The sequence below is a fragment of the Oryza brachyantha genome, chromosome 2 (genome assembly GCF_000231095.2).
Source record: "Oryza brachyantha chromosome 2, ObraRS2, whole genome shotgun sequence".
Taxonomy (NCBI): Eukaryota; Viridiplantae; Streptophyta; class Magnoliopsida; order Poales; family Poaceae; genus Oryza; species Oryza brachyantha.
The window spans coordinates 20,073,489-20,090,788 of record NC_023164.2 but is presented as its reverse complement, the minus strand read 5'-3'; the positions used below and the strand labels follow the sequence as shown (position 1 = coordinate 20,090,788).

General features: G+C 44.7%; 1 protein-coding gene across 1 annotated transcript; it reads right to left on the bottom strand.

Annotated features, from left to right (window-relative positions):
* Positions 1 to 11,394: 11,394 nt before the first annotated feature.
* Positions 11,395 to 14,160, bottom strand: LOC102699374 (scarecrow-like protein 6). Its single transcript, XM_015833966.2, has one exon. It carries the CDS (start codon positions 13,850 to 13,852, stop codon positions 11,744 to 11,746), a length of 2,109 nt encoding a protein of 702 aa, XP_015689452.2. The 5' UTR covers positions 13,853 to 14,160; the 3' UTR covers positions 11,395 to 11,743.
* Positions 14,161 to 17,300: the final 3,140 nt, after the last annotated feature.

Sequence of the window (17,300 nt, the reverse complement as noted above, 5' to 3'; positions counted from 1 at the left end):
AACAACAATCAAGCTGCATTGGACTTAGGGGATCATCCATTCCACGTTGCACCATCTAGCTCCACTCCAAGGGTCTGCCACAATTGCCGATCCTTCTTGATTGTCGTCTCTCCGCCAGCTTTTCCACAGGTAGAGTGGGTCAACTTAGGGGCATACAAAGAGCGGAGAAGATAAAATGCAATATTCTCATCATCCGCACTTTAGATCTCGTGTGATATATCAGAAAATCAATATTAGAAACCGTATATGTATTTACAAGTGTATTTGCCTATATCACACCTTAGTCTAAACGGGTTGTTTATTTTATTCGATTGATATATCAATGCGCCAATGTGCGTGCACCAATGATCGCCTTTAAGGCGTTCTGCCGCTTATGAGTCTCTCCTGCCTTCATTCTAGCATCAACCCGTGACTCGTGATCTGCGTGCAGGTTGCCAAGCGGGCAATCGTTGTGATTGCGGGATTCGTGGCTGCTTTTACGGTTTTACCGCGACGCCCCGGCCCGGCCCGGCCCCGCGCACCCCGCACGATCGCGCGGGATACGCCGACGAGGTTGCCGCGCCGCGGCATGCCAAGCTGCGGTGCACTGCGCGCGCGTGGTTACCCGCGACACCAGCAGCGGCCCACGGCCTACTGGGAGCCGACGCGCGCAGGCTTGGAGGTTTAGGCCGAGAGGCCGTGTCGCGGCACATCATCTGGGCCGCACCGTCGTGGCAGGGCTCTTGTCTGTCTACTAGTTGGATTTCTAACAGACCAGATCCATAGTGTGGTTCTCAGTATCTCACCAACCTTCCAGCTACATCTTTCAGATATGACAATCTTGGGCAAAGCTTTTTCCTAGTCTCAGAAATGAAAATATTGGGCAGACTTACGAGTTAAGTAATATACAGGCATACGACAATTCTTTTTTCGCAGGTAGTAGTCAAGTAGGATAACGCGGGGAGGAGAACAAAAGGAAGAGATACTATAAGTAACGAACAGTCTTCACAATGACGGATGTTCCGAATATATTCCTTGCAATATCATGCACAAGGGGATGCCGCCCTTTACGAAAGACCTCTAGTTAGTATTACTACTAGTTGCAGGGAGCCACGTTTCAATCCATACGATCTAGACCACTTCCTGAATGGCTTCAAAATCTCTACTTTGTCTGTACACACATAAATGACCTCTCTCCGTGCATATATCATGTATGAATTCCATCCTACAGGAACAAAAACAACCACGCAAACACACACAATTGACAGCTCCACTTGCATGATCGACGCACCTCGCACACGCAGCAAGAAGCCAATCCAGATCGATCGCTGGCGCCTCACGTCGACCTCGCCCCTCTCTTTCTACCCGTCACCCCATTCCGTGTAACACAACTAGCTGCTAGCTAGTGGCGGTGAATAGAGCTGGTTGATCCATTTACGGATCGACCAAACCAACGCAACGCAACGCCGCCCGTACGCACGCTGGCCTCTCCTCGCCGCAGCTTATCCCTGGCCCGTGCGGCCATGCGTACCGCACAACGAAAAAGCTGTAGCAGTAGCCGCCGCATGGGTGGGTCGCGGAAAGAATGGACGGATGGACGTTGAGACCGATCGAAAGCGATACGCGGCGAAACGCGAGTCATCGATCGGGGGACGGGAGGGGAGAAGAGAGCGTGCAGGATCGATCGATCGCTCGCTCGATCTAGCCGAAAGCTTTAGCTAATCTCCCCCCTTCCCTTCAACACGTGGGCTACCATAGCCTAATGGCTTTTTGCAGATGCATCGATCGAACGATCATGTCATCGATGTGGTTGGCTACTTGGCTAGGGCCATCTTTTGGGTTCTTAAAAGAAAAGGCAAAACGATATATGTGTAAGAAAAAATAATTTACGAATAAAATATTTACATATCTGTTTATAACCATTCAAAAACCAAACCAAAGCTAAAAATGAACTATAGTAAAAATAACCTCAAAAAATTAGATTAAATTAAAATTTAAAATTTAAAATTTTAACTTATAAGCATAAGCAAAAGCCAAAAGTTGAGGTACAAATATACACCTCCAGATGTGTTAGAGCATTGACCCGGCGAGAAAAGCAGAGCGAAAATAACCGTGATCGCGGCCGGCGCGATCGAGCTAAGCTGAGCAGGTAGTACAGCTAGCCAGCAACAGCGACGAGCACTCACTCGCCGGTCTTTAGTGTCGTCGTCGCTGTACGTGTGGTGCCGCGCGCCCGCAGCTCCGTGGGCCATGAAAGCTACGAGCGCTTTTCTGTTGGGATGGAGTCCTAGTTGACCTCTCTGTTAACCTTCATCTCGGTGCGTGTTGCCTAATGCAGTTCTGAATTGTTATTTTAGCCAGTTAGATCAACTCGAAAAAAATACTATCCGATACAGTCCTTGTATGTATGCGCTCAGATCGATCTGCCATTTATTTACTGGTTGGTGCATGTGTGAGATTTGGCCGCTCAAAGCTACTCCCTTCAAAAATAACTCAACTTTTCACTCATATACACACGTACCAGTAAAAAGACAAAAAAGATTAACCAGTTTATTAAATTCAAATACAAATAGTTCTCTATTTTATCTCTTCAAAATGCATTTATTTATTGATTTTATAAACTAATGACTACTTGGACAAGTACCAGTAGGTATATCTTGGGACGGAGTTAGGGTCTGTTTGGAGGAGCTTTAGATTCTGAGAAGCAGCTGCTTGGTAGCCAATTTTTGAGAATCTAGAAAAGCTCCTAAACACAGCTTCTCCAGCTTCTGAATTCTTAGTTCATTTTCCAGAATTTGTAACTACAGATTCTCAGAAGTCATGGATTCTTAGTTCATTTTCCAGAACTTGTAACTACAGATTCTCAGAAGTTATGTACCGTTTGGGACAGCTTCTGACAGAAACAGTTTTTGAGAGAAGCTACAGCTGGAAGAAGCTCCCCAAACAGGCCCTTGGTAAGCTAGGAGCACTGTATGCACAGATCGACGAACAAGATATAATCCAGGGTAGTCGAATTGATGAGTACGTTTGAGAGCTTCATTTTCGTGCATTTTACTAGTTTTCTACTTGGTCACAAGTGGCCAAGCCAATAGTCCACACACACTAGAGATTGACGAGGAGAGGACCACACGGATCGCGCGAGTGATTGCAGAGGCTGCACAAGCGTTTCAGAGGAGAAGGGGGGCTCGATATCACACGCATCGCTCTCACTCGTCAAGAAGGCAGAGAGCTTTTCGACAAGCATGGATTGAGTGAGTGCATTCTTCTTTGGGGGGACGGGCAGGCAGGGCAGCACGTAAAAGATTTTCGTCGAAAGGGAGAGGAAGCGTTCGCCCTACGCGCAGCGCAGCGCCCACGCCGGTTAGATTAGCCCGGGCGGCCGGCCGGGAGGCGTGCGGCCCCTGCAGGTGCACGCTAGACGGGGTGTTGCGTTGCGTGTGGCCGGCCACATCTGACCATCTTTTCTGCGGTGCATCACAGCGTAATTCCTTCCTTCACGGGGCGAAACAGCCTGTCATTCATCTGCTGGCTGCTGCCCCCTCCTTTTCTCGCTGGATGATGAAGACATGCATTTCCATGATTTACTATTTGTGTTCTGTTTATGCCGTATCATTTCTTCTTTATTTATTTTTCACCCCTTTTAAGTTTAGAAGGATACCTGCACGTCTCTATTAATACTGTAACCATGCACCTGCATGTCTATAGTATACTGTAACCATGGTGTCTGAATTCACACCTCCCTTGAGCATGAAATTGAATGGAGAAAGAGCACCGTTATCATCATTATCTCACCTCTACATAGCCTGATCACTTTTCGCTAAGAAAAAAACAATCTGATCACTTCTGTCGTCTCTGTCTATCTTTTTCCCTCTTCCCTTTAGCAACCGAAAAGGCTGTGCATTATTACAAGACTTTGCAAGCAGTGGAGGGCCAGGAGGTGACGATCCCTTCCCTGGCTAAGCTACGTAGTACGTGCCACACCCATACACGCATCGATCGCTGGTGCAATACAGACTGTTACAATCCACGGCTAGCTTCCCCCCCCCCCCCCCCCCCCCCCCCCCCCCTCCTCCGCCGCTCCGGCCCAACATCAAAAAAAGGCTGCAGATCGATGCAATGGCACTTGCTTGTTGGTAGTACAACTGTTCCTTTTCTATAACCCCCCATGCATGGCCGACTTTACTTCTCTTCGGATGAGAAGATGAGCAAAAAAAAACTTGCAGCCTTGCGTGATAAGGACAAGCAAGCTCTTTTGCATTAGGACAGGGTGTGTATTATTACTCTTCGTCGTCCTCCTCATGATCCAGACCTTAAACCCCCGGTGCTACTACTTCCCGGCCATTTTTTTCTTGGCTTCTTCCAGCTAGCTTTCCATCTCGACGAGGCGTATCTTAGGAAGATCTGATGATGGCTTGTTCCTCTCATGCTCTTGATTCTCTCATCTTACCAATAATCAATTGCTACTGAATTGTTACTACAAAGTTTTCTCTTGACAGAGCTAGTCACTGACTCGCTGTAGTGTAGGAAAGGTGGGCTACTGTAATGTCAGGAACAAGTTAGATTGCTAATGCAGTATTATACTACCACCCATGTGAGCTTTGTTAAGCTTAAGAGGGTGCAGCTTACGCTCCATTTGCTTTGCACCCTTTGTTTGGACCAGACAGCAATACTCTGTAATGTTCGTCGGTTGCTTTCCAGCAGGTACTGAAACCCATTTCATGCAGGCGTTCGTAAGACAACTGCTTAATCACGGTGCTTTTAGGGCTAAGCTTTTGCATCTTTTCGTCGATCCTTATATGGTTTTGCTATTCAATATTGTTTGGGATATTGTCAAATCTTCGTTTCAATTTCTGTGTAATGCAGAGTGACGGTGCAGTAGATCAATAAAATGTGCAATTAGTTGTCTCTCTTTCTTGCTTGCAGATGTGCATTCCACTCTAAACTAGACAGAGGGGAGATGAATGATCCAATATTTGCAGACAAATTATCACAAGAAAGAAAATACAGCCATGTCGCGTACCATGCATACACTCTGATTGCTGACAAATACAGCATCTTTGAATCCCTGCAGCAGAGCATGCAGCTAGTGACATCAATGTCCAGGAAAGCTTCCAGTCTTTCCCTGGTTATTGGCCTTTGTCAAAAATATATCATGATCTTCTCTCTCTAAAATAAGTTTTGATAGGTTCACACCGTTTGCCGCAAACCAGAGGGAACGGACAGAGACTACACAAATCTATCTGTTTTTCTCTGAATCTGTAATTGAAATTTTATGGAATAGGTAGAAGCCACTTTTAATTTTATCCATATCATCTATTCGTACTTATTAATTAAAAAATAACATATACAATAAATTATTTTTTGCGTGCATCAACTAATACACCATAATAATTCCACTTATTTGTTTGCTAGTAAGCCATTAATCTATTCTTTTATCCCTTGGTGTTTGCCTAGAAGCTGCTTCTTATATAAGATGTGGATCATTCTTTCTTTTTCTTCTCTCTTCCGCTCAATATTTGAGTTTACGTGACATTTTAGGGAAAATGAATAAACTTATATTCCTCGCTCTACACGGGCACGGAAATGTTTACCATTTGTGGGCATCCCAAATGGCCAAATGAGCCTGCCTGCAGGTGATTCCTATTATTCGAGAACATTTGTCGCCGTCGATCCGATTTGGAGGACTACTTTTCCTACCTGACATCTCATTAATGAGCTACGCTGCACATCCCACAATCCCGCAACTGCGCATGATCCTGTCGTTTGTTGCTGTAACCAGCTGAGGGTCAGCTCCGGTCAAGGATAATTCTCAGATACGCTTTTAGAGGCGTAGTAATACCATTTCAATAGAACAAATTTTGCATTTAATTATATAATAATAATATAAGTAATTTATCAATTAACAGATAACACATACACCACGTTATTCTTATATTATCTTCAATAAACTAATTTTAACCGTCGATCAATTAATTTAGAGAGTACCCCTTTTACAAGGACGTGACTCGTACCCTCCTTCATCTCTTCTCTCCATCTCACTGTTTAATCTTAGAGCAGGTACGATAACACACTATGGCCACGTTCGGCGCAGGCAGTAAGATATCTGACTCCTCTCTTTTTCCGCGCGCACACTTTTCGAACTGCTAAATGGTATATTTTTTACGAAAATTTTTTATAGGAAAGTTGTTTCAAAAATCAGATTAATCTATTTTATATTTTTTTAATAATTAATTAATCATATACTAATCTATTACTACGTTTTCCGCGCCGGATAACTAACCCACCTTCCATCATCTAACGAACATGGCCTATAAGTCAGATATAAACATATTTTAAGAAAGTAAGAGAGAAGAGAGAAGAGCAACGAGTTACAGATTTGTTGCTAGCTGCAATATGAACTCAAAGATGTAATATGTATATGACAGGTGCGATTACTTATTAATAGTGTAGTATATGTTTTGTGATAATTATTGTATGAATTGGCTATTAGATTAACTATAGATGATTTAAAATTAGTAGTTGGCTATGCTATTAAACTTGCTCTTATATGACATCTTAAGATTTATGTTATGAGTCTCACGGTACTTCTTACTAGCTCTGCTCCAAACTAAACTGATTTTATTTTCTACTCTTTTAATACAAATTTATCAAATTTTAATACAATTATCTTTTTTATCTATTTTAACGTATTTATTTCATATTTTCACAAACTCCGGTGAAATAATTGCTTAAAAATTTATTTTGAAATAAATAAGATAAGGAAAAATGATTTTATTGTAGGATGAAGATATTAATTTCTTCCGAGCCGGTACCCTCTGAGATAACAACATAGTACTCCGTATAACTAGTATTGCTCTCTTAAACAACGACAGTTTTGTTTAAAGAACACGAAGTACTTGTGTTGATCGTTTGTGGATACGGAGCCCATGCACGACTAAAACACGACACGTACGAGATGTCCTCCGCAACAAGGTTTCCTGTCTGTCTGTCACGGTGGGCCACGTACCTTCCCTTGCATACAAGCAAACTGCAAACAATCTCGTGTGCTTTTCCATGATCATACTCCTCCGGACTAGGCGCATTGCCCACAAGCCAGGAAAAGCACAATCGTCTCGTCTACAAGGAGGAAAAAAAACTGGCCAATATGTGACACGTCCCGTGGACACTGCAGAGAGAGCACAGCGTTCGTTTTTTTATGGGAAAAAAAGAACGAGAAGGAAAAGGGTTTGCAAATTGCAGCGGCTACCTAACTCGCTGGGAGAAGCAGGGGGGCCAGGGGGCCAGGGCAAGGCCAGGATGATCATAAAATCGGATCGCCCGATGAGGCTCCTCCTTTTGCCCCCACAAGATTTGATCTCGATCGCCATCTTTTGGAACGTCCATCCAAAGGCGAAAGCAAAGGCGGCCTCTTTTGCCAAAAGCCGAAGCGCCCCCACCCAGACCCAGCGCCGAGGAGATAACGAGAGCGGTCACGGTCTCTGCATGCTCGCTGCTCGCCCGCCAGCCGCGCGGTTTGGCTCGGGCGGTATCTGCCGGCTGCTGCTGCTGCTGCCGCTGCCGCTGCCGTCGCTGTAGCCCGGCTGCCGCGCCGCCCGTTCCGTCCAATCCAACTGTTCCGCGCGCGGCTAAGGACAAGCCCGAAATCCCACGAGACGCGATGTGACACGGGACGACGCGGCACCGGAGGAGAGGAGGGATGGGCCGGCGCGCGCACGGTTGGTCGCACGTTGCCTAGCGTGGTCCCCCCCCCCCCCCCCCCCTGTCCGTCCGGGTCGGTGCCCCCCACCACATCGCAACCGCGGGAAGGTGGAAGTTTACCGCGCACTCCACTGCCTGCCGCTATACTAGGCTTGCTATCATCAACCGATGCCGGGGAGGGAGTGAAACACACACAAATCCACCGCGATACTAGTACGAGTATATGATTGATATATCTGTGGATGTGGACGCCATGCCGCGGTGCCCCCCCGGTCGATACGATGCTTGGACGCTCGCACGCACGCGGCGAGTGGCCCTCCCCGCGTCTCCTCCTCTCCGCGGGGGCGCCGCCCGCCCGGTTCTCTCCGTGACGACGACCGCTCACTCGTCATCGGTCCAATTGACGGCGCTGTCACGAGGCCGTGTCCTCGGGTGCTCCTCCTCCTCCACTCCACCACATGCCCATGGGGGCCGGCCGGGGCCGTGTTTTTCTTTTCTTTTACTCTCCCGCGACATCACCGCTACTACTCCTGCTCGTACATCCCTGCGAAAAAGCCAAGCCTCCGTGGGATCTTCGTGTCCATGGACACGCCGAGATTACCCGCACGTCTTGTCGCTCACTACTGTGTTCCACGGAAACAGCGTGGTTTTCTCTGTGCATTCTATCAAACCAAACCAGCCTTTCGAAAAATTTCGTCGTGCTGCACATAGTAGGCGGTAGTTGTTTTGGGGGGTAGGTTAGCGGTTGCCTTTGCATTGATCTGTGATTGATTTGGACCTTCTCTGAATGAAATCAGACGGTCCAGGCGGCCTAACTGACATGATTAATTAAGGGCTAGTACTACAAAGCAATAGCGTAGGCCCCCCCGAAATTCAGCCGCCCTGATCCGAGGCATCCTTTTCTTCACCAACAATACACTGTTGTAACTTGTGAGGGTAGCCGGCCGGGCAGCTTGTCTCTCTACAGAAGCAAAGAAACCAATATGCACATTGGATTGAAAGCGGCAAGTCCTAACAAAAAAAAAATGTAGCACAGTGCATGGCTTCAAAAGAATGGATGGGCACTGCTTACCTCCTTGGATTAAGAAAAAGCAGCACCGACTTTGGCGTGGTTTAGCCCCGCCCTGCTGCCCCTCTCTCTCTCTCTCTCTCTGAGTCCCAGGTCCAGAGTGGCACGCTGTTGCCACTGGCGTGAAACACTTGGAGCGAACGGCAGGGGAGGGGAGGGGAGGGGGCCAATAGGGGTGCATGGCGACATAAACAAATGTGTAGCTTGTCGTCACTCCTTGGATAAACAAACGGAGCTGTCAGCTTCATGATCAAGTGCACGTTCTCATGCAGGAGGGTGGCTCTCTCTCTCCTGGAGGCCTGATCCTCTACATCGCGTTGCAACTTGCATTCTTTCAACATGTTTAGATTGAAAAAATTTTTGCGAGAAGGGTTTTCGAACACGAATGAAAAAACAAATTTCACGGCTAGCCTAGAAACCACGAGACGAATTTTTTGAGCTTAATTAATCCGTCATTAGCACATGTTGGTTACTGTAGCACTTATGGCTAATCATAGACTAATTAGGCTTAAAATATTCGTCTCAATATTTCTTCCATAACTGTACAATTAGTTTTTTGATTTATCTATATTTAATGCTTTATTTAGATGTTTAAAAATTCGATGTGATCTTTTAGAAAAAAAATTTAGAAACTAAACAAGACGTAATTCGTTGTGCTATCAAAATCAGGGAGTGATTGTACGGTAGGACGGCCCTTTTTTAATATACTATGCTGTAACAATATTTTCACCTGTGTGACCGGTTAACCTCCAAAAGAGTTACTACTTCGTTGCTCATCTCATTACTTCGCAAAGAGCACAAAGAACAAGACTAACAATTTGAGTGCTGTTTGAGCTTCCAATGGATCAGTAAAAAAATTCTCATCAGTCATCCCTGAAGCCCGATATATACTCCCTCCGTCTCAAAAAACAAACTTTCGGTTCCTGTTTAGCGACTGACCATCCGTTTTATTTAAAATTTTTTAAAAAATTAAAAAAAATAGTTACATGTAAAGTACATTTATAATACAATAAAACAAAAAAAGTAATCATAAAAATTTAAATAAAATAAAGAGTTAAACATTATAAGTAAAAGTGAAAGATAATTTATTTCGGAACGGAGGGGTAGCGACCCTCTAATATTTTGTCCTCGATGTAGAGGATCCTAACTGGGAAAAAAGTGAGACTATGAACCCTGATGCCACACCAGTAATATGGTGTTTTAAATCCTTCAAATCATAGATTTGTACACATGCTTCGAGAAAAACCAGCTTCTCCAGCTAGTACAATTTGCTACTCGTAGGAGTAGTACAGATGATTGGTTTTTGTAAGTGGATGGAAGCAAATGCAGGGGCAGGCGATCATGGGAGCAAGAATGTGAAACAGGAGGCAAGAGGGGACACGGCCATGTGGGTGATGAGCAAAGATGAAACAAGCCCTAGAAATAATAGGGGCCAGTGTTCTTGTCCGGGTCCTTCCGATTTTTGTAGTCAATTTAAATCAACACTCTTCAGTCGCGAATAGAATAGCTCTTCACAATTTTCTAATCCGAGGTAGGACACAATCACATGACGCCACTGGTAGATACTCCACTATACAATGTGAATTATTCAAGCAGTACATGTTTATAAAAATTTGGCTAGAAATGTCTTCATCGGGAGTGAAACAGCTTTAAGATGATGACAGTTAGAGTGCACAGTAGAGTTACAAACTTACAATGCCCAGTAGTGCAGTGAAAGTGTGAAGTAGAGTAAAAATAGATGGAGCAACATGCAGCACCTTTGGAAGGGAAGCTGGTCAAGTAAGCAGACACCGACAAAGGCACAATCATGAAAAAAAAATCACCAAGAAAACTAGGCCTCACCTGAAATGCAATACGATCTACAAACCAGAATGACAAGTTAACAACTCAAGTGTTGTTTCCATTACCATCTTGCCAATGGGAATATATGCATAGCTCGTCACAGGACATAACCTAGAAGTTACAATAAGCATTTGTAGTTTTGCACTCGTCATGTTATACTGGCATTAAGTCTATTGTGGAAATATAACTGAATGCACTGTGAAGCGTGAATTTCTCATGTTACTTGGTCTCTGTGTTTGGCACATTGCAAATGAACCACCAATATGCCTATCCATTCCTGGAGAGTAGAGGATACTCAATATTCTTTTTGTTATTTGTTGAGGAAAGAAGCATCATAGGCACTCTTGTCCTATTGCAGGCCAGTCAAAGGGTGGTTGAAAAATGCTTTATCCAGCTTATAGACAAATTAAACTTCAAGAGATTTTCAATAAGGAGCCAGTACAGATGGTCAGACAAACGATGGTGACACTGATGGTCCTGAACACACATATATATTCTAAATTGCAAAAATTACTAACAAACCTTAGACAAAATAAAAAGGGCGTCAATCACATGAAAATTTATAACAATTGATTCTCTTCAGAAACTTGATTACGAATTCAAATACAACTGGGAACATGCTGTTTGACAAAACTGCAAAAGGGTCTATTAATGTACCAAGTCTTATGTAGTTATATTCATATGCTTTATTCCTATGATAGCTAATGCCTTGGTATCTGCTATTGCAAAACTGTAATACAAAAATACATCCATTTCAGTTCAATGCATAAGCACAACAGGAATGCAGATTTATCGTACCCAGAGAATAACAGAGCAACAGCAAGCAAATATTAATTCTGTACCACAGAACTAATTGATAGGTCAAATTATCCTCTCTACTCATCAGCAGTGTTTCAAATGAGATGATAATGGCTAATAGAGCAGAGCATGGTAAGAACCTAAAGCAGCAACATTAACTACAGAGATTGACACCAATATTGCTAAATCCAGTAGGCCTAGCTAATAAGCTGCGATCAAAAGCAATACGTGGTGTTCAACAACTCAAAACAACAATTTCCACTGCAACATTTAATTGCAAGATAAAATGCACATTACTGGAGTTGAGAATGCTTGCAAGCGATGGTGGAACCTTGATGTAGTGAAGCTTATGGCTGATCAGCACCGCCACGATGAAATGGAGACAAGCTCCCCACGCTGCCAGTAGAGCATGAGAGCAGCTCCCCGTTTCTCCACATGGAATCCTCGGACCTGCACCCGCTTAAGGAGGCAGTCTGCCTGTGCCTCGGCGAGGTTGCTTGGTGGAACAGGCTTAAACCCAGCTGCTGCAAAAACACTCCTCCATGCCATTGCTTTGTGTCCCTTGTGCCGCCCAAGCACTGTATCATGAACTCTAGGCTGAATCAGGAACCTCTCAATCTTGCAGGCAGAATCGGAATCAATACCAGCAGCATCAAGCGAGTCAAGGAGGAACACGCAAGACTGGAAACAATTCAGGAAGTGCTGTGAGAATGAAAGGTCTGCTCGATCAGCTCCATGGTCAATAGCCACCACAATCTTCGGATTAAGCTGTTTCACCAAACGAAGGATTGCTGGCAGCGGTGGTGAACGAGCAGAGCAACCAACAGGGAGGCTAACAGCTACAACTTCATCACCAGTAGACGAAATAAGCTCCGTAGGATTGAATGCATCAAGACTGACAGCATTGAACTCAAACGGAATTCCAAGGTCTGCGGCGAACTGCGAAAGGTTATCCTGGGTAAGATGCAGCTCCAGTGGATGGTGGGAAGCAGTCGACACGAAAGCTGTGAGCTTCAACAATGGCAGGGTCACACCTCCAGCACCACGGCGGTGTGCAAGCTCCTGCAGGAAGGAAGCCCACTGACCACCAACACCGAGATCAAAGTCAATGACATGGATGCAGGAAGTTGCGGTGCCACCAATTTCATCCAGAAGCGCCTGGGTTGCCGTAAAGTTTGCAAACTGGAGCACGGGCGACAGGTCGGAGAACGACTTGTAGGCTGCAAGCTTGAGGGCGACGTCGAGCGGCGAGGTGACGCTGGAGGCGCCATGGTGACCGTCAGCGAGTGCGAGGAGGAGGGCCTCCCTGAAGTAGGAGGCGGAGCGGAGGAAGGGCTTCCCAAGAGGGGGGAGCTGTTGATTGAGCCGCGCCAATATCTCTCGCGCGCCGACGGAATTACCAGCCTCGGTCGCCTTTGCCGCCGCTGCCAGTTCGTCCAGCAACTGCTGCTGCGCCGCCTCGGCGGCAGTTGTCTTCATCGCCCCGCGAGGCGGTTGCGGCGAGCGCTGGAGCTGGAACGGAACCGAGGCATGTAGTGGTGAAAAGGGGAGACCTTGCGCCGCCGCCGGTAGCTGGTTACGGGCGAGGTAGAGGTCATCTGGCATGGCGTGGTGGCGTTTGGGCGGTGGCTGGAGGAGTGGTGATTGGTGATTGTGTTCGGGGAAGGATGGGAGAGGCATGAAGAAGGTCGCGGCGGGATTCGGCGGCTGGTGGTGATATTGGTTGAGGAGGCCCGGCGGCTGCCCGCCCAGAAGAGAGGGCTTCGTGTCGATGCCTTCGTGGAACAGCATCGGGTGCGGCGGCTGCTCCAGAGAGGTGGCCTCCGGCGGGAATAGACCGAACCCTAGGGAAGCCTTGCCGCCGCCGCCGGTAGCAGTGTGCGCACCGGAGGATGACAGGTTGGAGGCGACGCCGCTGAGGGGGTGGTCGAGAGAGAAGCCCAACGGGTCCACGGCCGGGATCCCGAATCCCGCATTGTCAATAAGCGGCGGCCCGGGCTGCTCCAGGTCGCCGGCGGCCCCAATGATCCAGTTCAAGAACGACTGGTCCTGCCCGGCAGCGGCGGTGTTGCTGAGCATGGCATCCCAGCCCTCGCCTCCGACGAGCCCCACATCCAGGGTTCCCGGTATCGGAGGCAGCTCACACCCGCCGCTCCAGTCCTCCTTCCCACCGCCGCCGCCCCCATGCTCGCCAGGGGCACCCCATTTGGTGGCTTCGGCGGCGGCCGCGCTGCTCTCCGAAACCGCCGCCACACCGGTCGAGCCCGCACCGCCGCCGCCGCCCCCCTGGGACGACGACAGCGTCGACGTGGAATTGCGCGGGCTCGGGCTGCGCGTGCAGTCCAGCACGGACCTCGGCTCCACCACCAGCCCCTTGCCCGCCGGCCAAAACAGCTCCTTGTTGCCGCCGATGCCGGCGAGGTCCGCTACCCCGCTCCTCTCGGCACCGAACAGCGCCGCCCTCATCTACCTAATCCCACATAATCGCGCGCCCCGCTCGGCGAGATCTGGAGCACCCCGGCGTGCCGGGGATTTCTTCTTGGTGGCGCTTCTTTGATGGGAGCCTTTGCTTGGGCTGTGCGCGCGACGCGATGCCAGAGTAGAGCAGCAGTAGAACAGCGAGGAGGTGGGGTGCGCAAGCAGCAGCAGCAGTGCGTGGCTGCGTGCCTTGCCTTGTGCAGTTGGCTCTCCCTTCCCTCTCCTCTACTGCCTCCTCTGCTACGGTCTCTCCCCTCTCCTCTGTCTGGCCTCTTCTCTCTCCACTGCCATCCTCCCTGGATGCGTGCAACATAAAAAAGGTTAAAAAAAAGTGTCCCTCTCTCCCTGTATCGTTTTCGGATGGCTCTTCTGCTAGCGTCGTCTTTTTTACGCCCTACTGTATGTTTTATCTGCTCGTATTTTCCTCTATACTGCGGAAAAGAAAAAAAAACACGGTTTTGTTGTAGAACTAAAATTGTGGTAGACTATGTTAAAAGAAAGTAACCTGTAGGAAGACTAGTCTGCACGATGATATCAGCATGTATGGATGTTGCCCTAACATGAGCCATATCGAAGAAACTTAAAATTGCTATTATATCCTAGTTCTATTTAGGGGCTGTTTAGTTCCCAAAAATTTTTACTCAAAAAAATCACATCAAATTTTTGGACACCTAAATATAGTATTAAACATGGATAAAATAAAAAACTAATTGCACGGTTATGTGAGAAATCGTGAGACGAATCTTTTGAGCCTAATTGGTGCATGATTAGCCATAAGTGCTACAGTAACCAACATGTGCTAATGACGGATTAATTAGGCTCAAAAGATTCGTCTCGCGATTTCCACGCCAGCCATGAAATTTATTTTTTCATTCATGTCCGAAAACACCTTCCGACACCCGATCAAACGTCTGATATGACATGCAAAAATTTTCATTTCACCAACTAAACACCCCCTTATTCTAAAATAAATAAAGTTTATTGTTGCCTTAAAATTTTTTAAAGTGGTGAATTTGTTACTTTTTTTCTACGGTTGACGTATATGTCAAATAGGGAGGTACATTCTTCGGTACTTCTTGTGCACCTAAGAGTAAGTTCAATAGTATAACCAACAACTAGCTCTAATTCATATATAGTCAATCTGATAGCCACACAATAGTTAACTACAAAACATCAATATATGGTCCCACATGTCATACGCACATTTTATCTTAGAGCCTGTGTGCTATAAATTAATAGTCTATATCTCTTATCTCTCACATCTTATCTCTTTAAAATACGCTTATAACTAGCTTATAGTCTGCTATAATTCCTGCTCTAAGCGAGCTCAAGCAAAAGACGACATGGATTAACCAAAGCCTATCAGAGAGCGTGTGCATAGGTACGAGGTCGCTGGGAGCAAGGTAATCAATATTATGTAGTATCAGTTTTCCCTAAGAGCAATAGTATAGCCAACTACTGGCTCTAATTCTTTTATAGTCAATTTAATAGTCAATTTATACAATAGTTACCTACAAAACATTAGTACATAGTCTCACATGTCATATACACACTCTGTCTTGGAGTCCATGTCCAGCTGGCTATAAATTAATAGTCCACTTCTCTTCTCTCTCTTCTCTTATCTCTTTAAAATATGCTTACAGCTGGCTTGTAGCCTGCTATTGTACCTGCTCTAATAACATCTAGGATCGGGATGCTAGGTTAGTGTTATGATTCGACCAAAATTTAAAAAGTATTTTTTTTATATCAGATTTGTGCTATACATTATAAATTAAAGTCTATAATATTGATTTTTACTAAATTTAATTGACCTTATGTTAAATTTGAGTGGACTTATTCACATTATTTTCAGTTCATTCTATTTTAAATAATAATATTATAGTATCATAAGATCATAGTATTAGGATACATCTAGGATCTGTGACATTCGTATGGAACTAAATACTAGAATCAGGGTACTATAAAAATTAGGATACCAGGTGGATTCGGTCATTTCGGTTCTATAGGATTGCACTATTCTAGTACAGTAAGAAGCTTATCGTGTATTGACAACCTTGCTTAAGGTTTATTTGATTTGGAGGAATTTTAAAACATAGGAATAAAAAAGATCTATGATCAGTTGATCATCCATCCATCGGAAATTTTTCAAGAGGTACGAGTGGATGGAAAATGTATATTTTCTCTAGATAACTTGTTGGGAAAGGATTCATTCATACGAACATTTTTTTCAAAAAATCCAATCACTAGGAATTGATTTTTTTCCCTACGAAATGAACAGACCCTTAGAGAACTTGGCACGTTGCTACGGAGCTTAAGCATGTAGGTGATGTCCAATGGAGCTCACTCTGGACCAACGTTGAAGACATAACTCGTGTGCGGTGCCAATAGAGCTCATCCATGAGGTCGACTTCCTCTGAGATTTTGATATTTTGGTTATTTTGAAAAAATTATTTTATAAATAGACCGTTAAAAAACTTATTACACAAATAAATCTTTTTGACCGCGCCAATGTCATTAGCGCCGTCGTTATATAGGACATTGGCGCCGTCCTCCTGACACACGAACCTAGCGTCATCATTTGGAGGATGGGGCCAACGCCAATAATGTTGGCGCGGTCAAAAATGTCTATTTATACAATAAGCTTTTTCAGAGGTCTATTTATAAAATAAGTTTTTCAAAATAACCAAAATGTGAAAATTGCAGTCGACTTCATGGTATACGTTTCTTACATAGATTATTCTTTGTTTTTCTCCGCTTTTGTATGCATATTTATCGAACTGCTAAACGTTCGGTTTTCTTTTGCAAAAAGTTTTTGTCTAGAAATTTATTGTCTCACATTCTAAAGCATAATTTTCAACTTAGTAGGAGTTAATTTCATTCATTAGCTATCACAAAATTAGATAATCTTTCAGCCTTCACATTCATTAACAAAAATAAGTTAATTGTCAAAGTTTAGAAATTTCCATATCAATAGGAGAAAAAGAAACACCCTTATTTTGTCGCTTATAAGCCAAAATTTATTTTTCAAACTTAAATTTAGAGTTGATTTTTAGTGTTTTTATCTTATTTTCAGCCTTGGCTTGATCACTAAGAACACATATAAAAATTTTATCCATAAATTATCTTTCATTTGCAAATACTATTTATTAACCAGGTTCACACAAAGTATTAAATCATGAAAAACAATACTTGAGAATATATCAAGTATACATTTTTATTTATTAATTTTGAATATGAAAGTTACCACATTATAAAAAATATAACCATGACTCTTACCCCATAATATTTTCGCTTCAAGTCACAATTAAATTTTCAACCATAAATTTAAAGTTTTGTCTTTACTAAGAACACATATATATAAGTTTTGTTCATAAATTATTTTTCAATGTAAATATGATGCCCCCTTAGTGATTGGTTTTAGTAAGTGGATGGAAAC